Genomic DNA, 22,566 nt, shown 5'->3' with positions numbered 1-22,566 from the left:
CCTGCGGGATTGCAAGGAGATAGACCTCAGGCGCCGGGAGCCGCAACCCCGGGACACGAGAGCTGGACAGGTCTGAGTAGTGAGGGAGCTACTGGTAGGAGACACTGCTGATTATAAAGACCCTGAAGGCAGAACTCTGGGGCCCTTCTACCCCAGAGGTTTTCAACATCTCTACAGGGGAAGGAGAATAGCCAGAGCTCAGCATGACCGCCGCGGAGGAAAGAGGCCTCGGAGCGCGGTAGACTCCAGGGTTCCAGATATGCGGCTGTGAAACCGAGAAGAGACCCTCGCAACCACCTTCCCATTGGACGGACTGGAATAGTGAAGCTTCCGACAGCTGGAAATGCTCTGAACTGTGTAAATGGTCAGGACCAAAAGTGGAGAGGATTGGAGCCGCTGTTCAGACCCCGCTAGGGCACCAGGCCACCTCCAGGACCTGGGAGCTTCGCAACCCGGACTCCCCATTCTCTCTAACTCCAGCCGTCCAGGGACTCAGAACTACTCGGAACTCCATTTCCCAGAACCCTCTGTGCTCCTTCCCTCGCCCCAGGGACTACACTTCCCAGAAGGCACGCGGTTCGAAGGCCGGAAACTAAGAGCTGCCCGGAGTAGTCTGGGGGAGGACCAAAGGCCCCTAACGCAGCTTGAGGTTGGGGTGGGGTCTGCCTACTGCTTGGACTACATTTCCCGGCGGCACCGCGTGTGCGACGCGTGCGCTGTGTCCCGGCGGCAAGCGGAAGATGGCGGTGGCGGCGTCTGCGAAGAGGTGCTGCTGAGGGTGCACGACCCGACGGAGGCCCGAGCCGCGGTAAGCAGGGGGTGGCGTGGGGGCCCGCGGACCAAGGGAGGAGCGGCCGTGCGGCGGCAGGGGCCCTAGCGGAGGGCTAGGGGCCTTTCGAAAAGGAGGAAGCAGTGACGTTTGGGACTCCAGTTTCTTCCCCTGCTCAGGACCCTTCTGTGGTTCCCCAGTGATCTCGGGGCAAAGTTCCAACGTGGCCCCCAAGGCTCATCCGCCCAGTCGGCCTCGGCTCTGCCTCTACTCGTGCCTCACTTCGAATAGCTGCAGTGGCCTTTCGGTTCTTCAAACGCCACGCGCCTTCGGGCCTCCTGAATTTTGCACATGCTGCCCCCTCTACCCGCAACATCCTTTTACTCATTCTGCTTGGCTAACTCCCATTCATCTTTCGTGTCTCAGCACCAACGTCACTTCCTCTGCGCAGCCCTCCTTTCTTGCCTTCCATCCCAAAATCCGCCTGTTAAACGCTCTCGTAGGTCCCCGTCCCATTCCTTTGTGTCACGTGTGGTCTGATTTGGTTTTGGACCTTTATTTGTTTGAGTGTTTGAATAATCAAATACCGTGAGCTCCACGGGGACAGGGATGGGATGTGTGTGTTGTCACTGCCGTGTTCCCAGCACAGCGCTGGTCACACTGTACACGCCCAGTTAATGTTTGTTGAATGAATGAAAGATACTCCTGGGGTCATTCTGCATGTGAGGGGAGTCGTCATACTCCCAGGTAGGAGTGGGGCAGCGGTACTCCATGAGGAGTGCACCTGGAAGGAAGGGAAATGATGGTTGTTGGTAATAGCAAAAGACTACAAACACCCCAAATGTTCTTTAATGGGGAGACTGGCAGAAAAAAGCAGATTACAGCCACGTAATAAAATACTATGCGACTGTAAAAAGGAATGAGGAAAATCCCTGTACACTTATGTGGAGAGTTGACTCCATATATTAAATGAAAGCAAATGAAAAGGAACAGGGCACCCTGGCTGGTGTGGCCCAGGGGGTTGAGGGCCAGCCTGTGACCCAGAAGGTCACTAGTTCCCTTCCCCCATCAGGGCACAGGCAACTGATTGCCTCTCTCTCACATTGATGTTTCTTTCCCTCTCTTCCTCTCTTTCTAAGAATAAATAAATAAAATTAAAAAGAACAGGAAGGGGGTGTTTATTATATACTCCCTTTTTATAAAAGAAAGGGAAATGAGGTGTGTACATTTGAAAGATAAAAGGTTAAATCAAAAAGTGGAAGAGGAAGGACACAGGGTAACATTTTGGCGAGTCTGGCTGTATTATCGTGAAAAGGGAGGGAAGGCCCATCATGAGAAGGTTCATTATGTTCTAATGGGGGGTGGCAGTGTGCTGGTCGTTGGGAGCCCGTGCCCCTTGGCTTGCACAGACGGACTGCGGTGGAGAAGCGGTTCCTATCAGAGATTGGGGATGGGGGGGGCGGATAGATGCTGCAACTGTACTGCTAGGTCTGTATCTTGCAAACTTCAGTCAAGGGACTTTACCTCCCTCACCTTCAAGTGTTCTCAGCTGTAAAGTGGAGATTAAAAATAATAACTGCCTCAGCCATGGCTGGTGCGGCTTAGTGGATTGAGGGCTGGCCTGTGAACCAAAGGATCGCTGGTTCGATTCCCAGTCAGGGCACGTGCCTGGGTTGTGGGCCAGGTCCCCAGTGATGGGTATGCAAGAGGCAGCCGATTGATGTTTCTCTCCCTCTCTTTTGCCCTCCCTCCCCTCCGCCTAAAAATAAATAAATAAATAAATAAATAAATAAATAAAATCTTTTTAAAAAAATACCTACCTTGCCCTGGCTGGCATAGCTCAGTGGATTGAGTGCGGGCTGCAAACCAAAGCATCGCAGGTCCGATTCCCAGTCAGGGCACATGCCTGGGTTGCAGGCCACAGCCCCCAGCAACCGCACATTGATGTTTCTCTCTCTCTTTCTCCCTTTCTCCCTTCCTTCCCTCTCTATAAATAAATAAATAAAATCTTTTTAAAAATAACAATAAAATTTTAAAAAATACCTTCCTCGAAGAGTTAGTGTTGTGAGGTTAAAAATAAGTTAACGTGTATTAGAATTGTGACAGCATGTATTAAATATTCCATTAATAATAGCATTATTTTTCAAACATTTTAGAGCTAAAGGGCAGGGATACTAAGCCCAATGATTGAGAAGCCCTTTTCAGTTCACCCACCAGATAATTATTGAACACTTACTAGATGCCAAGCACTGTCTCACAGTAAGGAAATAATAAGTGAGCACTCACCCACACAAGTCTCTGCCCTCACGGAGCTTACAAGTAGGTGGTTTGTTGATGGTAATAATGTCATGGAGAAAAGCAGAGCAACACAGATGGGGCAGGAGAGGAAATTGAAATTTGAAATAGGGTGGTCAGGGAAGACCTCACTGCCCAGATGTTTCCGTTGACAGCTGAAGGGACTGGAGAGAGAGGGTTGTGCCAGTATCTGTAGGGGAGGAACAGTCCGGGCGGAAGGGAGGGAGCCACAGAGATTTTGAGGAAGGGGCATGCTTGGCGTATCCAGGGGACAACAGGAGGCTGGAGCGGCTGGAGCAGACAGTGGTGAGGGAAGTGAAGGCAGAGGTAGAAGGGGCCATATCATATGAGGTCCAGCAGGCCTTGGTGCAGGTGTTGGCTTTCACTCCAGCAAGATGTGGGGGTGACAGGTGGAAGGGAGTGTGGGAAGGAGGCTGTTGGCTGGTCGTTCATTCAGCAGGTACCTGTTGAATAACTAGCACATGGTATATGTTCCTTTTAAAAGATGTTGGCCCTGGCTGGTGTGGCTCAGTGGTTTGAGCACCAGCCTGAAAACCAAACAGTCGCTGGTTCGATTCCTAGTCAGGGCACATGCCTGGATTGCAGGCCAGGTCCCCAGCAAGGGGCGCATGAGAGGCAACCACATATTGATGTTTCTCTCCCTTTCTCCTTTCCCCTCTCTAAAAAAATAAATAAAATCTTTTTTTAAATAAAAAAAGATTTTATTTAAATAAGATTTTTAAATAAAAAGATTTTATTTATTTATTTTAGAGAGGGAAGGGAGGGAGAAAGAGGGAGAGAGAGAGAGAGAGACAGACAGACAGACAGACATCAATGTGCAGTTGCCAGGGGCCGTGGCCTGCAACCCAGGCATGTGCCCTGACTGGGAATTGAACCTGCGATACCTGGTTCGCAGCCTGCGCTCAATCCACTGAGCTATGCCAGCCAGGGCCAATAAAATCTTTTTTAAAAATTGAGTTAAAAAATGCATCTTTTTTATTTTCACCCTCCTCAAATTGTTATTTACAGTTTACACAGTACCTTGAGATCTTTTTTTTTTTTTAATCCTTACTCAAGGACATTTTTCATTGGCTTGAGAGAGAGAAACATCGATGTGAGAGAGAAGCATTGATTGATTGGAGGCAATCAATACATACATACATACGTACATACATACCTGACTGGGGATCTTACGCATCTGGACTGGGGAATTGAATCCGCAACCTTTTGGTTATGGGATGACATTCCAACCAACTGAGCCACACTGGCCAGGGCACCCTTGGGATCTTTTCCCGTGTGCATAAAAGTAGCAGCTGTATTTTCTCGGCCTTGCTAGGTATGCTAACTCATCTGCTCCCAGGACAGGCCTGAAAGATCGATACTGTTACCACCCCGTTTCACAGAGGAGGAAACCTATTTCGGTCCTTCTGTGTGTCATGCACAGACTTGACGAAAATGGATGGAATAGCACATTTTCTGTGATACAAGAGACTGTCAGGGACATCTTTTTATGATTAGGGTACACTGAGATCCACCAAAGTGTTTTGTTTTTTTTAAATAAAGATTTTATTTATTTTTTTTTCAGACAGGGGAAGGGAGGGAAAGAGGGATCATCAATGTGTGGTTGCCTCTCACACGTCCCCTACTGGGGACCTGGCCTGCAACCCAGGCTTGTGCCCTGACTGGGAATAGAACCAGCAACCCTTTGGTTCACAGGCTGGTGCTCAGTCCACTGAGCCATACCAGCCAGGGTCACCAAAGTGTTTTTTATTGTTTCCTTTCTCTTCCACTTTTTGGTTTATCCTTTCAGGTATTTTTTTTTAAACAATTATATGTAATTCCCTCAGTACACTTTGTATTCCTCTTTGCACGTTTCCACTTAATACATGCTGGAGCCCTCTGTTTATTAGTGTATGGAGATTTTCCTCATTCCTTTTCACAGTCGTGCAGTATTTTGCTGTATGGATATATCATAGTTGTTCAGCCAGTCTCCTTAATTGAGACCACTTGGGTTGCTGGTGTTTTTTGCTGTTAGGAGTAGTTTTGCGGTGATACCCTTGTTTCACAGTTGTGCCAGTGGGACTTTGGGGAAGATGCCCAAACGTGTCCCCTCCCCACCCTACCCCACATCTGTTTAAATACAACCCCTGAGTATTCCAGAAAATGGCTGAAACATAATTGTTTTATTTATTTATTTATTTATTTATTCTTAGAGAGAGGGGAAGGAATGAAGAAAGGAAGGGAGAGAACCATCAATCAGTTGCCTCTTGCAGGTGTCCTGACCAGGGCCAGGCCACAACACAGGCCTATGCCCTGACTGGGAATCAAACCAGTGACCTTCTGCTTTGTGCACGATGCCCAACCAAGTGCACTACCCCAGTCTGGATGAAATGTACTTTCTTTATCTAGGCCCTTTCAGATGTATTGAGTACTTACTGTGTGCAGGGTTCTGCAGCTGGCGTTCCCTGGGGCCCTGCTTTAGGAAGCTTGCTCTGGTGTCCCGTACAGAGTGGACAGCCAGGCGGCTGCTGTGTGTTCAGTCATTCGTCCTTCAGCGGACCACTGCAGTCAGCCCGCTCTGTGCAGAGTGCTGGATCTGAGGCTTAGTACTGCCTCCAACCTGAGGCCCAGTCTCCCCCAGATTACAGCCCACGCGTCCACTTACAGTCTGAGACAGACCCTGGAGCGAGGGGGCCCTTCAGAAGACCCAGCAGGGACCGGACAGGCTGGAGGGGAGAGTCGAGCCTTTGTCGATGGCGAGGTAAAGGTCCGGCCCATCTTTTTCTTCTCCAGGGACTACTGGACAGCAGCCATGGCGGGCAGCAGTGGGGACAGCGTCACTCGCCGGAGTGTGGCGTCACAGTTTTTCACACAAGAGGAGGGGCTGGGCATCGACGTCATGACCACCTCGGAGAGAGTGAGTGTGGGGAGACGGGCTGCATGTGGGGGGGCACGGCCCGGGGCACGGCCCAGGGCACACCAAGGGGGCTGGGCTAGCGGGCCAGTACCACCACCTGCCTCTCCCCTCCTTCTAGGTGGTGGACCTCCTGAACCAGGCCGCGCTGATCACCAGCGACTCGAAGATCACAGTGCTCAAACAGGTGAGGGGGCGGGGTGTGGGGGACTGGGTAAAGAAGACGCTGGTAATAACACTGTGTCCCTGATCTCAGTGCTGAGGATTTGCTGCCGTGGTGCCCGGTGCTGTGCAGGCTCGCTCACGTTCAGTCCTCACCAAGTCTCCATGAGGCGGGGCAGCTTCATCCCCATTTTATGTGGAAAGAAGCAGAGTCTCAGAGCTTAAACCATTGTCCCGGGGTCACTCTGCTGGGAGCTGGCTAAACTAGGGCTTGGAAACTGGATTCCAAGTCCAAAGCCTGTGCTCTTCATCCTTGCATTTCCTCTCTGCCAGGGTCCTGTCCGGTGGGCAAGGCAGGCAGGTCACATGACAGCGAGGACTCAGAGTGAGCCAAGCTGGGATGGAGGAGTCCAGGCGGCTCCTGGCCCAGCCTAGGGGTGGAGAGTCAGGGAGGGCTTTCTGGAAGAGGGGACATCTGATAAGGAGAAAAAACTGGCCAAGAACGCGAGAGACTTAAGAGGACATGGGAAACTTGTGGGGGTGTGGGCAGTGTAGTTGTGGTTCAGAACAGGACACAGGTAGAGTTCAGAGGTTGGGGAGGATCAGGTTGCCTGGTCCAGTTCTGAACTCCAGGTCTGCTACTTAGCATGTGCTGGCTCCACCTCCGCAGTACAGCGGGGTGCCGATGGGCTGCCCTCATGGCAGGGGGAGGCGGCGTGTACTGTGAGGACAATCAAACAGCAACACCTTGGGTCACAGGAGCTGGGCCTGTGTGGGCACTGGGCTTCTGTGAGAATGTCTGTGGGAGATGCTCATTCCAAAGAGCCTGGCAAGCACGAGGACCTCAGGGACCGTATGAGGATCTCAGGGACCAGTTCTCACTGTCACGAGTGCCTGTGGCAGTGTGGATGGGGAGTTGAAACAGGAGGGGGTGGACTGGTGGATGAGCCTCAGGAAGGCAGGGTCCTGCAGCTCGGCCCTCTTCTCTTCAGCCCCGTGTGTCTCAGGCACTCACTGTCCACCAGGACGTGCACCTGGTAGGATCTTTTTTCTTTTAAAAAATAAAAAGATTTTATTTATTTTTAGAGAGAAAGAGGAAGGAAAGGAGAAAAAGAGGGAGGGAAACACCAATGTGTGGTTGCCTCTCTCGCACACCCCCTACTGGGGACCTGGCCCACAACCCAGGCATGTGCCTTGACCGGGAATGGAACCAGTGACCCTTTGCTTCAAAGTCTGGTGCTCAATCTACTGAGCCACACCAGCCAGGTAGTAGGATCTTATTGGAGCTTCACAACAACCCTAGGAGTTGGTGTTTAAGATCCACATTCACAGAAGAGACTCAGAGAAGCTGCTTGCAGGCCGTGGTAGGGAGTGGCAGAGCCAGGGTTTGAGCTGAGCGTGTCTGCAGCCTGCTCCTGTCCCCTACACACTTCTGTGTGTCTGCACCGATGAGACCCTGGTTTTACCTGTGTGCTCCTCCCATCCCCACTCCTTCCAGGTCCAGGAACTGATCATCAACAAAGATCCCACGCTGTTGGACAACTTCCTGGATGTGAGTGACCGATGGGAGAGGGGGCGTGGGGGTGAGCGGGTGGGTCTGGCGCAGTCCTGACCCGCCTTCTCCTGACGCTGGCAGGAGATCATCGCCTTCCAAGTGGATAAGTCGATTGAAGTGCGCAAATTTGTCATTGGCTTCATCGAGGAGGCATGGTACGTGGCGGTGCCCGGGGCCCCTGGGAGCGCCCCTGCTGTCACTCTTCTTTTTGTTTAATTGAAGCGAAATTCACAGAATGTAAACTATTTCTCAGTGAACAGTTCAGTGTCATTTAACACTCACAATCTAGTTCCAAAACATTTTCATCCCCCCCCAAAGGAAACGCTGTGCCCATTCCCTGCTTCTTCCTCTGGCACCCGGCAGCCAGAGCGACCCTGCCAGAGTTATGGCCGCCTGGGGCCCTCCTGGCTCTCAGACCCTCCCTGGCCCACTGTCGCACTCAGCTGGAGCCCACGCTCCTCGCCCTGCTTTCCCTCCTCCTGGCGGCTCCTGGGACCTCCCCACACGTCCGCTGGCCTCTCTGTTGTTCCTCAGACAGTGCTGCTGTGCTTCATAGCCTCTCTGCTGGCAAGGGCCGCCTTTCCTCCGGTCTCCCTCCGCAAGTCCTCCTCCGCCGGGCCGGAGCAGCCCCGCCCCCGCACCCCACCTGCGCTCTGCTCTGGAGTGCACCCGGGATCCCCTCAGTGCTTCCCCACGCAAACGCCGGCACCCGGGGCTGGGGGGGGGTGGGCGGGCAGGACTTATGTGTGTCGCAGACCATGGTGCCCCGGTGTCTCGCACGGCGCTGTCATGTAGGAGGGGCTGGCCATGTGGTTGTCGAATGAGACCTTAGCCAGAGCAGTGCCCACGTGCAGCACTCACGCTGCCACACGCCGTGTTAGGTCCTGTCCTCTGGTCGCCTGTGAGCTTCACAGTGGCCTTCGGGATGGAGACTGTCGTCCTCCTTTTACGGAAAGGGAAACCGAGGCTCAGAATGTTCAGGCGATTTGCTCAGCCCGAGTCGTTTCTTCATTAAACGTTTACCGGATGCTTTATAATTGGGAGGTAATAAGGTAGCCCTTATTTCATGAAACCTCTGGTTGTCAGGTGCTGTACCAAATGCTGTACCCACTTTGTTATTTGATCCTCAAAAAAAAAAAAAACAAAAAAAACTGCACTATGCATGAGTTGTTTGGCCCATTTAACCAAAGATGAAATTGTGACTCAGAGGGAGGAAGTGAGTTTCTTGAGGTCCCAGGGTCAGTACATGACAGAGCTGGGACTGTAACCCTCGTCTGTAACGCCATTGCCTGACTCTCGGTCTCCACCTGTCGCTGGAAGGACTTGTGGTAAGTTTTCTGAGTTGCAAAATAAAAAAAAACCCATCTGTTCAGCCGACACGTGTCACGAGCCTGCTGTGTGCCGGGCGTTTGTGTCTGGCTGTGGGGACGCACTAGGGAGTGAGAACGGGTTTTGTTCCCGCTTCCCTGTAACTAACAGTTGAGTTTCGTATTTTTTGACTAATTAGCTTAATGTTCCATTTTAAGTTGGATCATGCTGTGAAAATGATGTCCATATTCTGAGCTCTGGGTGTGGCCTTCTTGAATTTCTTGCCTTCATTGAAGGCTTTTCATTCTTCTAACAAAAAAATGAGACTGCCAGTACTCAGACTGAAGGGGTCCCCTCTCTGAGAGGCCTCGGACTCAGGCCAACAAACTAGTAAACAAAATCTGTGGTTATGTAAAGCAAAGTGTTTTAAAGCAGTAATGGCTCGTGTCGGTCAGACGCTTTGTACAATGTTGAAGCAGGTCACGTGCATCGCTGCAGTTTTCACAATAAGGTGTGAGGTAGGCGCTCTTGCAAATGAGACGGGGTTGGTTACCCAGATTCACACAGTTGTCTGGCACTGTTACCCCTCACGTGAAGAGCAGGGCCCCGGAGGGCAAGCTGGGGGATTGCGTGAGCAGCCTGGGCAGAGCGTTCAGGGGCAGTCATGTCCAACGGTGCCAGGTTCGCTCTCTGCTCCCGGCTGTGCCGGCAAACCAGACCGGTGCACTCCCCGACCTGCCCACCTCCATCCCGGTCTCCTGACACGCCGGCCCTGTTTCCCTTCCCTCCTGGAGCCCAGGTCCCTTTCACCCGCCCAAGGACCACCTTGACCTTGACCTTTTCCCTCCATCTCCCAGCAAGCGAGACATTGAGTTATTGCTGAAACTGATTGCGAACCTCAACATGCTCCTGAGGGACGAGAACGTGAACGTGGTGAAGAGGGCCATCCTCACCATGACCCAGCTCTACAAGGTGGCCCTGCAGGTGAGCGTCCCGCCCTGACACAGCTCATGTGCAGACTCCTCTGTCAGCGTTCAAAACCAGGGTCAGATCGAAGTCTTCATGAGCCAGACTCACTGCAGATCTTCAGAGCAGACAACAAAGGGGCCCTGTGGTCAGGGCCACCGCTGACCCGCACTGGGCCCATTTATCCGTTTGCCTGGGCATCCAGCAAACACTCCCCAGGTGGCTCCTCTGGGACCGAGCGGGGCCAGTCCTGCCCTGGACACGCCCCAATCGATCGACGAGCCACAGGGACAGTGGCGTGGGGCTGTCGTCGGCACCTTCAGGAAAAGAGCTTACTGCCATGCTGTCCCTTACATGTACGCAGAGATGATCTTGTTCAGTCTGCTCTGCCTCGGGGGGCCCACACTGTGCTCCTTCATCTGGCTCGAGACCTGAGCTTTCATCCCTCCAGGTTGTCCCTGTCTATGAACCTCATGAGGGCAGGACCAGGCTGGTCCTGGTCACCACTGGGTCCTGTTCCCAGTGTCACCGAGCACAGGGCTGGGGACAGAGTCTGAACATAGTAAATGTCTCCCAAGCGAAATTTCATTGTCACTTAGGAACAGGTGGGTGGTGGTGGAGTTGGGGACTGATGTCTTGTCCCCGTGTCTCTCTTTGCCCCTGCCCTCCCGGCCCGCCCGCAGTGGATGGTGAAGTCTCGCGTCATCAGCGAGCTGCAGGAGGCCTGCTGGGACATGGTGTCTGCCATGGCCGGGGACATCATTCTGATGCTGGACTCGGACAACGACGGTGTGCGCACCCACGCCATCAAGTTTGTGGAGGCCTTCATTGTCACCCTGTCCCCCCGCATGGCGGACTCGGAGGTGCCCCGGCGCCACGAGCAGGACATCAGCCTGGACCGCGTCCCCCGTGACCACCCCTACATCCAGTACAGTGAGTGCCCCGGGAGCTGGTGCCATTTGTCAGTCACCTCGAGGGCCCCTCCTCCTCCTCCTCCTCCCCCTCCCCCTCCTCCCTTGTGCCTCGGTTTTCAGTCTCTGGAGACAAGACGGTGTAAAACACGGTCACGTCCCTGGACACGAAGCTCAAGCCCCTGCCTCAGCACTTACGTACCACTTACACGCATTGCGTGAACTTGGGCAGGTTACGTCCCTCTGAACTTCGCTTTCGTTTTGTGAAATAGAGGTGATGGTGACTTTCTGGGTTCGCAGTGCGGTTCCATGAGGAGGGGAGCACGCAGTAAATGCTGGCTGCTTTTACAGTTTTTTTGGTTGTGAATTATAAATGTGGTGCATGCCCACTCATAAAGTGTCAAGCAAGAAATACAGAGGAAGGGGAAGTCACCCCCACCACCCCACCTGCTTCTGAAGATGAATGCTGCTGAGAATATTGTTTCCTTCCAGGCGTTGCACTGTGCCAGGACAGACATTTGCCCAAGTATATTCACAGTCTCTACGTGCGATGACTTTTTCATGTACAAAAACACAGGACCATGCCCTCTGTTTCCAGCTGAGAGGCATTAGAGGTTTGCGTTTGAATCTCTGCTCCGTCACTGGGCAGGCGGCCTCTTCGGTTCCTCAATTGGTGATTGGGGTTGTTATCTGCTGCAGGGTGTAGGGCGTTCACGTGGCCAGCAAGGCAGCATTCCACGGCTGCTGGCCGTTTTCACATGCTGATTGACAGACTTTTTCACTCGAGGGCATTATCCTAAACTGGATCTTTCCCTGTGAAAATCATGTTCACATTGCTATACAACATTCCATAGTATGGTGACGTCACATTCTTTTTTTTTTTTTAAGATTTTATTTATTTTATTTTTAGAGAGGGGAGGGAGAGAGAGAGAGAGAGAGAAACATCACTGTATGCTTGCTGGGGGCCATGGCCTGCAACCCAGGCATGTGCCCTGACTGGGAATCGAACCTGCAACACTTTGGTTCGCAGCCCGCACTCAATCCACTGAGCAACGCCAGCCAGGGCACATTCCATTTTTTATTCACTGTATCAAGTCATGTGGCATCCAGGGTGTTTTTTCGAAGAAGGATACCCACCACAGTTGGGGAGGGTTAGCTTCTGGGGACCGGATGGAGGAGAACGGGTGTACAGAGGACTTGAGGTCCCTCTGTGTGTACAAATGCACAGGCGCGCACTCAGAGTTTACGTCCACTTAGTGGTCCAGTCGGGTTCCGATGGTTGGATACTGCGAATGTTTCTGGTCGATCACTGGTGTAAGCCCATGCTTCGAGCAGCCTCCTCACTGCATTTTTATATCATTAATAGTCTCAGAAGACCTATCAGCACTAAATTTTCTGTTTTTCAGCCAGTCATGTACAAGGTCTCTCTTTTTTTGGCCCCAAAGGCTGCTCTCTCCTGAGTCCTGAGAGAAAGGCTCCTACTAACTCGTCCCCTTCACCCGCTCATTAGATGTGCTGTGGGAGGAGGGCAAGGCAGCCTTGGAGCAGCTCCTCAAGTTCATGGTACACCCTGCCATCTCGTCCATCAACCTGACCACGGCGCTGGGCTCCCTTGCCAACATCGCCCGCCAGAGGCCCATGTTCATGTCCGAGGTGATTCAGGCCTACGAAACCCTGCACGGTAGGTTGGTCCCCCTCTACAGGCCACCAGTCTGCTCTTTGCTGGGGAAACGCCAGCTGTAGGTAGTAAGCCCCCGAGAGATCCGTCAGTAATCTAGTCAGTTGTGGACTCAAAGAAGGGCCCTCTAGGTTAGACAGGAATCTGTCAGGTGCAGGGGACAGCAGCCTGGTTCAGAGCTGGCTTTAGTAGTGAGGAACGTGTGGGTGCAACAGCATGATGTCTGTGAAGTGCCTGAAAATGTTTCAGCCCCTCCCCGCTCACACCAGAAAGCAGGGAGGACACATGTGCCAAACTAAGCAAAAATGTTGATGGGTCCGTGGTGATTCATTGTGCGTTTTCTCTACTTTTGTGCCCGTGTCAAAGCTGGAAAGGTGAGTTGACATGTGTGTGCAGGTCACAGATCTCTTCCATCTCTGGGCTCTGGTTTTCTCCATGTCCGACTCCTTCTGTGTCCCCTTCCTTGAGGTAGCAAAGATGGCCCCCACTATCCCCAGGCTTCCATTCTGTTCACTTGGCAACCTCACAGAGAGAGTGTCTCCTTCTCCATCATTCCAGCAGAAGTCCACTGGCTGATGCTCATTGTTTCTGATTGGCCGAGAAGAGATTTCAGGCCTGTTTCTGAACCAATCACAGAAGCTAAGGGATCTTACTGGCCTGAGACTTTGCCCCCTGGGACTGAGAATGGAGCCAGGGTGGTTCCCCCAAAGGAGAATGGGAGTGTTGTTGGCTGAGGAAGGGGGCAAGGACGCTGGGCAGGCAGAGTCACAGGCCTCCTCTTCTGCTCTGGAACAGGGGAGGTCCTCTCATCAAGGTGACTGTTAGGCATTCAAAAGTCATTGTGGGGGCAGGGGCCAGCACTGAACTGCCCTAGCAGTGCAGTGGGGACGTACTGGAGATGAAGGCGGTGATTATAGTCACCCCCAGGGGAGGCGTACTGGAGTTTCCAGACCAGAGATGGAGGGCGATGAGACTTTGTGTTTAATGAAAGGAAGGGTAAGTTTTGCATTAAGGTGGACCGGTACTGATGGCGGCATCTCAAGGGTTTTAAGCATAAGCTGGTACCGGGGGAGGGCCACCTGTTAGACTTGAGAGCGAAGGAACTTTCCTGGGAGACAGGTGTCTGCAGCCACTGCTGGGGCACGGGAAGCTCTGTCTGTCCATAGCAGAACGCTCCCATTTCTTCCCTCAGCTAACTTGCCCCCAACGCTGGCCAAGTCTCAGGTGAGCAGCGTTCGCAAGAACCTCAAGTTGCACCTGTTGAGTGTGCTGAAGCACCCGGCCTCCCTGGAGTTCCAGGCCCAGATCACCACGCTGCTGGTGGACCTGGGCACGCCGCAGGCCGAGATAGCCCGCAACATGCCCAACAGCAAGGACGCCCGCAAGCGGCCCCGGGACGACTCGGACTCCTCGCTCAAGAAGATGAAGCTGGGTGAGCTGGGGCCCGAGGCCGGCCTGGCAGGAGGGGGTGACCAGGGCGGGCCTCATCAGACGTGCTCCATCACTCAGGTTCAGCTGCAAGCTGCATTTATGTTCACATTATAGCCAACATTGTGTAGATATAATGACATAATAAACTATGTCAAATTAGAATTATTAGAGTGTAGAATGTACTTAAAACTAACTGAATTATTTAAATGATACTGAAAGGAGCAAGATAAAAATAGTCTCCCTCTTGCCCCTCTTCCCAAAAAGAACCACTCCCCAAGTATAGCGCTTAGTCTCCTGTGTGTCGATTTCTCCTTCCTTTTATTTCACGTGAGTAGATTTCCGTTCTGAAGTCGCTCTCCCGTGGGTATGTTCTCCGTCAGTCGTGTCGCCCTTGCAACCTTCCTGGCTCCAACACTTTTTAGATCACTCGTGTGTTTGTGCATCATGTATGAAAGAATCTTTTCTTTTTTTTTTTACTTAAAAAATAAGGGATTTATTTTGATATAAGGAGTGAGGGAGGGATCTGGTTTTTTTCTCCATAATCATACAAAACAATGTTGTATACCTTAATCTGCTGAGTAATCATTTTGGAGCTCTTTCTATATCTGCACATAGAAATCTACTTAATCCTTTTTTTTTTAAAGATTTTATTTAGTTATTTTAGAGGGGAAGAGAGGGAGAAAAAGGGAAACAACAATGTGTGATTGCCTCTCATGCACCCTCTACTGAGGACCTGGCCCACAACCCAGGTATGTGCCCTGACTGGGAATCGAACCAGTGATCTTTTGGTTCGCAGGCTGGCACTCATTCCACTGAGCCACACCAGCCAGGGCTTAATTTTCACATTTCTGCAGTCTCCCTAATCAATTCCCCAGCCTTCCTCTGTTTCACTACCTGGACATTGTGAAAAGTCCAGGGCAGCTGGTGGGTACAGTGTCCCTCTGTTTGGGTCTGTCTGTTCTCACCTCCTGAGCGCATCAGGTTTGCACTTGGGCAGGAGCCCTGCCGAAGTGATGCCCTGGCCCATGCATGGCATCAAGAGGCACACAGTGTCAGTTTGTCCCATTTTGGTGATGGGATCTTTGATCCCTTGGTTTCTCTAGTATAAAAGTACCCTTTTTTGTCCTACCTGGTGTGGCTCAGTGGATTGACCACTGGCCTGTGAACAGAAAGGTCGCCGGTTCGATTCCCGGTCAGGGCACATCGAAGGTCCCTGGGTATGTGCCAGGTCCCTAGTAGTGAGTGCATGAGAGGCAACATCTCTCATGCATCGATATTTCTTTCCCTCCCTCCCCCTCTTTCTAAAAATAAATAAATAAAATATTTTTACAAAAAAATTCCCTTTGTACATAATAAACTGAGGGAGACACTGTGTAAAATACCTGTTTCTCTTCAAACTTTGGCCCAGTGGTTTTAGCATCTGCTGAGGAGTGTTGCCTACATGTTTTATTGCCATAATGGTTAGTTTTGAAAAGATTTTTTCATGCATTGATTTGTTGGCATTTTGCTATTAGGAAGAGTTTTTAATTTTTTTCCCTGTCTCCCCACTTTATTATCAGTGTGGATGTGTGATTTCTTATTTATTCTCTGGGTTATAATCCATTACTGTTGTCATTTTTTTTTAAGATTTTACTTATTTATTTTTAGAGGGGATGAGGGAGAAACAAGGAGAGAAACATTAATATGTGGTTGCCTGTCACGTGCCTCCCCCCACTGGGGACCTGGCCTGCAACCAGCCGTGTACCCTGACTGGGAATTGAACCAGTGACCTTTCCGTTTACAGGCCAGCGCTCAATCCACTGAGCTACACCAACCAGGGCGTATTGTCATTCATCTTGTTCCCCACATTGCCTTAATATTGAGCTTTTGAGTTGCCTGCTGTGTCCCTTTAATGTGGCTCATAAGTTTTTTTGAGCATTTATTTTTGACATAAGATATTCTGAACTCATCTCGTATATATGTTCCTTACCCCAACCTTGGTGGATTCCACTATTTCTCTAAGGAGCCCTGGTTTCTTTTAAGCAGGGGGTAGTTTCACATATCAAGTCTGAGCACTGAATGTGCCCATTGCCACTAGGTGCATTTAAGTTCTTAACGGCTGTTGCCAAAATTTTCCCCAGAAGACTCCACCAGGGCTCACACACTCCACTCTCACCAGCCCTGGACATTCTGTAAGCGCTCTGGGCACATACCGTGTTGAAGGCGTGTTTGCTCTCGTGCGTGTGTCGGAGTTGGGCCCCACACCATTTCACGTGTGTCAGCCGTGTGCACGTCTGTGAGGTGCCCCTTCTGTTGGGCTGTCCACGCTTCCGTAACGGAACTGCATATGCCCCTGGTTAACACAGTGCTGCAAACTTTTTAAAGAGACTTCGTAACATTTCATCTTGTGTTTGCCATGAATTAAATTGTCACCCTAGTGAACGTTTCACCTTCTCCATTTTTATAACTACAGCTTCAAGGAACATGATTATTCATAAAAGCTTCTTCGCTAAGGTTCAGACACTTGGCTTTTTTCCCCTTGAGCTATGGCCACTGCGCTTGCATTCCGCCGGCCTGCTCGGGCTGACGGAGACTGAGTCCCACCCTCTGTGCAGTCGGCGCCGCAGCGAGTCCTCCGCACACTGCACCTTAGGTGCAGCCATGAGTTGGTAGAGCAGGTACTAGAAGTGGAATTGCTCTGTTGAAGAAGTGTGCACATTTAAAATTCTGACCTGCTAGGCCCTGGCTAGCGTCGCTCAGTGGATTGAGTGTGGGCCTGCGAACCAGAGGGTCGATGGTTCAATTCCCAGTCAGGGAACATGCCTGGGTTTCAGGCCAGCACCCCCCACCCCTGGTAGGGGGCGCACGAGAAACAACCACACATTGATGTTTCTCTCCTTCCCATCCCCTCTCTAAAAATAAATAAATAAATAAAATCTTTTAAAAATATAAAATTTGGACCTTCTAGCAAACTGCCCTTCCAAAGGGCTGTACCAGTTTACATTTCTCTCACTCTACACCCCTACTAACAGCCAGGACTCCGAGCTTTTTTCGTTTTTGTCGATCACAGAGGCAAAATGCTCTGATTAGGTTGCTCCTACATTTCCATGGACCTTGTGGAGTTGAGCGCTGTTTCAAAGATAGTGGCTTTTAAACAGTTAAAGTTCTGGAAATTGTTAGCTAACCTTTCCATCTCCTTGGAGGTTGGTGCAATCGGCCGGACCGCTGTGGCTTACTCCCACTTGCCAGCTGAGGACTGAGGCCCAGAGAGAGGCAGGTGGTCCCCATGGGGCATGCGGCTCTTTGTGGGCAGAGCCAGACATACAGCTTGGTCTCCGTCCACTGCACCGCTCCTGTTGGCTGCGGCTGCTGCGGGCAGGCCGCTGGGCCCCTACAAGGAGGAAGGACCTGCTGCCTCTCTGGGGCCAGCATCTCGTCTCCTTTCCTCTCCCAGAGCCCAACCTGGGGGAAGATGATGAGGACAAGGACTTGGAGCCAGGCCCGTCGGGGACCTCAAAGGCCTCAGCCCAGATCTCAGGCCAGTCGGACACGGACATCACAGCCGAGTTCCTGCAGCCTCTGCTGACGCCCGACAATGTGGCCAATCTGGTGAGCAAGGCTGGGGCCCGTCCCCGTGGGGCTGGGAGGAAGGGTCGTCGCCCCTCACCTGTCTCCGCTGCACGCTCTTCACCTCTGTTGGTCACCCCAGGCCTGAAGCTTCTCTCTGCTCTCATTGGAGAAGGTGTGGGCCGTGGGGCCGGCTACCTTTGGTTGGACCTGTCTGATTTTTACTCCGGCAGGGGTTCACTTGTCAGCACCCCTTACAGTCCCGCTTTAGGTGATCTGAGTTCCCACCCAAACCCTCTCACTCTCAGCTGTCCTTTGAAGGGGGTGGGAGCCCACGGCCTGTGTGCTGAGTGGTGTGGGGTTAGCCCTGGGGGGTAGGGGGCGGGATGGCCCGCATTTTCCTCGGATTCTCAGATACCTGCTCCACAGAAAGAGCTGCTGGTTTGGGTTGGTTGGAGTGGGCAGGTCTCACGTCAGTCCCCCAACTGCAGCAGCACCCGGACCTTTCTCTCGGGTGCTCTGCCACACTGGGCGGCAGTCACCCTCGGCCTGGAGGACGCCCAGGCCTTGGTTGTTGCGTGAATGGAGTGGAACGTCTGTCGGGAGGGCGCTAAGGAGGAGCTTTCTGTCCAGCTCAGCACACTCTGCTGAGCCCCGGGCCTGGTACGCAGCCGCCTCCTGTGTCTTTCTCTCCTGGATGCCCCGCAGGCGCCTCACACTCCACACACCATCACCAAACTCATGAAATCTCTCTCTACAATCTGCTGAGGCCTGTGGCCCCTCCTGAGTGTTTGGCACACCGGCCTCCTAGTTTCCAAGCCAGAAACCTGGGCATTAAGCAGCTTGACCTGGTCCCAGTCCTCCCCCCTTTTCCTTCCACAATGTGCACCACACAACATCTCGCCTCCTTTTTCCTTGGCCTTCCCCAGGGCTCTGAGTCCCGGGAGAGCAGGCCCAGGTCTGTCTGAGTCATTGCCACGTCCCCGTGGGCTGGGCATGGAGCCTCACTCAGTGAGTAAGGAGGGGCCGCTCTTCCTGGGCATCCTGCAGGTCCTCATCAGCATGGTGTACCTGCCGGAGACCATGCCTGCCTCCTTCCAAGCCATCTACACCCCGGTGGAGTCCGCGGGCACCGAAGCCCAGATCAAGCACCTGGCCCGGCTCATGGCCACACAGATGACGGCCGCGGGACTGGGGCCCGGTGAGTGTCACAAGGAGCTAACCCAGACTCTCGGCTGGCGCAGTGCCTGCTGGTCTCCTTCCTGGAAGAGCCCCTCCTCGTGCTGGTGTGGATGAACATCCCGTGAGATGCGAGGTGTCCATAATCACAGACCCCATAGGTCTTTTGAGCGCTCAGTACTTCAGGCCCTGGGCTTTGAAATCCAACAGCCCTAGCTTTGAGGTCTGCATTGGACTAGACTGTCCCAGCCAGTCCATAGCTGTGTGACTTTGGCCAAGGTTCTTAACCTCTCTGAGCCTCAGGTGTTTCCCCATTTCAGCGGTGCTACTGAGGGGCAAACTTTGTGCTGGGAAACACACGACCCTTAGTGCACACCATGGTGAGCACACCAGTGTGACCACTGCCCAGAGGAAGGGAAAGTGAGGAGAGAGACATCTCTACTGCCCTGCAAGGCTCCGTCTGCCCCCTTTTGGTCCGCACTCACATGTTCTGCCTGCAGAGGTCATTGCTGTTCTGATCTCTGTCTCTGTAGACTGGGTTCTTTCCAGTCCTGAACTTTACAGAAATGGGGTCGTGGAGAGTCTGGCTTCATCTGCTCAGCAGAGGTTTCTGAGATTCGTCCCCGTGGTCCTGGGAACCAGTAGTTGATCTCTTCTCGCTCAGCGGGACTGATTCCCTTAGGCGACCAGGCCACTGTCTGTGTATCTGCCCCCTGTGGACAGACCTGCGGGAGTTTCCGGTCCTGGGCCGTGGGGAACAAGCCGCAGAGAGCACTGGCGTGTGTGTGTTCTTTTTTCCTTTTTTTTTTTTTTTCAATTTTTAAAATATATTTTATTGATTATGCTATTACAGTTGTCCCATTTTCCCCCCTTCACTCCCCTCCATCCTGTACACCCTCTCCCACCCATATCCCCCACTTTAGTCATGTCTGTGTGTCATACTCATAAGTTCTTTCCCATACTATTCTTACCCTCCCCCTATCTATTTTCAACCTACATTCTATGCTACTTATTCTCTGTACCTTTTCCCCCTCTCTCCTCCTCCCACTCCCCTGTTGCTAACCCTTCATGTGATCTCCATTTCTGTGGTTCTGTTCCTGTTCTAGTCGTTTGCTTAGTTTCTTTTGGTTTTGCTTCAGGTGTGGTTGTTAATAATTGTGAGCTTGCTGTCCTTTTACTATACATGTTTTTTCTTTATCTTTTGTTAGATAAGTCGCTTTAACATTTCATAAAATAAGGGCTTGGTGATGATGAACTCCTTTAACTTGACCTTATCTGAAAAACACTTTATCTGCCCTTCCATTCTAAATGAAAGCTTTGCTGGATAGAGTAATCTGGGATATAGGTCCTTGTCTTTCATGACTTGGAATACTTCTTTCCGGCCCCTTCTTGCCTGTAAGGTCTCTTTTGAGAAATCAGCTGACAGTCTGATGGGAACTCCTTTGTAGGTGACTGTCCCCTTATCTCTTGCTGCTTCTAGGATTCTCTCCTTCATTTTTACCTTGGCTAATGTAATTATGATGTGCCTTGGTGTGTTTCTTCTTGGGTCCAACTTCTTTGGGGCTCTCTGAGCTTCCTGGATTTCCTGGAATTCTATTTCCTTTGCCAGAATAGGGAAGTTCTCCTTTATTATTTGTTCAAATACGTGTTCAATCTGTTGCTTTTCCTCTTCTCCTTCTGGTACCCCTATAATTCAGATGTTGGAATGTTTAAAGATGTCCTGGAGGTTCCTAAGCTTCTCCTCATTTTTTTGAATTCTTATTTCTCCATTCTTTCCTGATTGGTTGTTTTTTTCTTCCTTCTGGTCCACTCTATTGTTTTGAGTCCCAGTTTCCTTCCCATCACTATTGGTTCTCCTTCCTTCATCTCTTTTATGGTAACCTGCATTTTCTCATTTAATTTGCGCCCAAAATCAACAATTCTGTGAGCTTCCTGATCACCAGTGTTCTGAACTGTGCATCTGATAGATTGGCTATCTCTTAGTCGCTCAGAAGGATGAGTTCTGGGGCATTGATCATCTGTTCTTCTGTTTGCAACATGTCTCTCTCTCTGTCTCTCTTTTTTTTTTTTTTTTTGTGGTCTGGTCGCTCCTGTTACAGTAAGGGGCGGAGCCTTAGATGTTCGCAGGGGCTGGGCAGTCCAGTCGCTGGATTGTGACGTTGTATGTGGGGGCGGAGGCAGGAGGGAACAATGGCGGTAGTTCCGTTCTTCTGGGATCTCAGTTCCTTCTCTGGGATCCTGGGTTGCGAGTTCTGCCCTGGTCCATGGTTGCTGCCTCACTGGGTCTGCCAGCTGCCGCTTGTGTACTCAGGGTCCACCCGCTGAGATCTTACGCGCTACCGGTTGCCTTATGCGTCCAATTCACCCTGTTCTCCCCGCGCCGCGATCTGTGCCGGGCTGCTCGTCTCTGCCCCTCCTACCGGTCTGGATAAACGGGTCTACTTCAACTTCTTGGCTGTTCGACTTCCATTCAGATAAATTCTCTGTCAGTTCTGGGTGTTATTCTGCCTCTAAATTGTTGTTCTAATCTTGGTTGTGTGTGGAGTTACGGTGGGTCCACCAATGCCTCCATCTTGCCAGAAGTCCCGCGTGTATGTTCTGATGCACATGTGCCCTCATTCATCTCCAGTCCGTGCCAGCACTGGGGTTGTCAGGTCACGTGTTGGGGTGTGTCTGCTGCCATGGATGCTGCTCAGCAGCGTCCAGAGTGGCCACGCAGTGAGTTGCCCCCTCTGGCAGCGAGGGGTGTTTCCGGCTGGAGCCCCAGTTGTTGCCTCGCATGGTGATGAGAGGCCCACTCGTGCAAGGAACATGTTTTGCAGGGTTAGATGAGTTGTGTGTGTACGAGGCTTAGAGGAGCACCTGGACGCAGCAGGTTCCTGGGTGGGCGTGGGGGGGGGGCGGGTCAGATGTGCTGGAGCCCATTGCTGCCCCCTCAGGTGTGGAGCAGACCAAGCAGTCCAAGGAGGAGCCCAAGGAGGAGAAGGTGGCGAAGCCCGAGAGCGTCCTGATCAAGCGACGGCTGTCAGCGCAGGGCCAGGCCATCTCGGTGGTGGGCTCTCTGAGCGCCATGTCCACACTGGAGGAGGAGGCGCCCCAGGCCAAGAGACGGCCTGAGCCCATCATCCCTGTCACACAGCCCCGGTGAGTCCGCCTGCGGGTGCTGGTATGAGACGGGGGCCACGTGTGGTGCGTGTGTGTGAGCATGTGTGTGCGTGAGCACAAAGACAGAGGTGGGTCTGGACGAGGTTCCTCCTGACTCCAGAGTCAGCACTGTAACCACCGAGCCTTAGTTGTTTCTTTTACGTAAAAACCTCCCTTAACGTGTACGATTGGGATGACAGTGTCTGCCTCTCAGGGTCAACAGAGAATGAAATTGAGTTCGGCCACAGTTAGGTGATTAACTCTCAGGGTTGAGAGGGACCGTGGTCCCCATCGTGCTCTAAGTGCCGCTGGTCGTGACTGTTACGGTTACCACCTGCCTCCCAGACCCAGATCCAGCCATCCCTGCCCCCAGTCCCCTTTGGGCTTGCTCCTGGGGCTGCACCCCATCTGCTGCCCCTAGGCCCTCTGCCCCCTCGTGCTGTCCCTTGGACAGCCGGCAGGTCCCCCCCAGAAGGCATTTGCCCATCCTCTGCTCTCTGCGGGGATTTGTGCGTCTCGTCCCCTCTCTCCGTTCAGATCCGTGCTCCTTGGGTGCCGCCTTGCAGCCGCTCCCCCAAGACACTCGACCAAAAAAACGAGACGGTGTCCCCTTCCTGCCCATCGTCCTGTGCTCTGTCATGGCTCAGGGCCACAGGGATTCAAGCAGCAGCGTGGGGGTCTCTGTACGGCCTGGAGAGTCACCGGGTG

The 22,566-nt window shown here is 52.3% G+C and overlaps 1 protein-coding gene across 2 annotated transcripts in view; it reads left to right on the top strand.

The window, feature by feature from the left end:
* The first annotated feature begins 672 nt into the window (after positions 1–672).
* The window catches only part of SYMPK (symplekin), a 36,316-nt gene continuing 14,422 nt past the window's right edge, over positions 673–22,566 (top strand). For both annotated transcript variants that reach the window (XM_028529979.2, XM_028529980.2), the window contains exons 1-12: positions 673–808; positions 5,858–5,981; positions 6,100–6,165; positions 7,639–7,692; positions 7,777–7,850; positions 9,861–9,987; positions 10,653–10,902; positions 12,391–12,561; positions 13,751–13,990; positions 17,423–17,577; positions 18,586–18,736; positions 21,654–21,858. In XM_028529979.2, the coding sequence (XP_028385780.1) occupies positions 5,877–5,981; positions 6,100–6,165; positions 7,639–7,692; positions 7,777–7,850; positions 9,861–9,987; positions 10,653–10,902; positions 12,391–12,561; positions 13,751–13,990; positions 17,423–17,577; positions 18,586–18,736; positions 21,654–21,858 (1,598 nt within the window). In that variant the 5' untranslated portion in view covers positions 673–808; positions 5,858–5,876. The remainder of the gene's footprint in view (positions 809–5,857; positions 5,982–6,099; positions 6,166–7,638; positions 7,693–7,776; positions 7,851–9,860; positions 9,988–10,652; positions 10,903–12,390; positions 12,562–13,750; positions 13,991–17,422; positions 17,578–18,585; positions 18,737–21,653; positions 21,859–22,566) is intronic.

Source organism: Phyllostomus discolor, chromosome 12, assembly GCF_004126475.2.
Source record: "Phyllostomus discolor isolate MPI-MPIP mPhyDis1 chromosome 12, mPhyDis1.pri.v3, whole genome shotgun sequence".
In the NCBI taxonomy this organism is placed as follows: Eukaryota; Metazoa; Chordata; class Mammalia; order Chiroptera; family Phyllostomidae; genus Phyllostomus; species Phyllostomus discolor.
The sequence above is the reverse complement of the archived record's forward strand: the minus strand, read 5'-3'. Positions and strand labels throughout refer to the sequence as shown.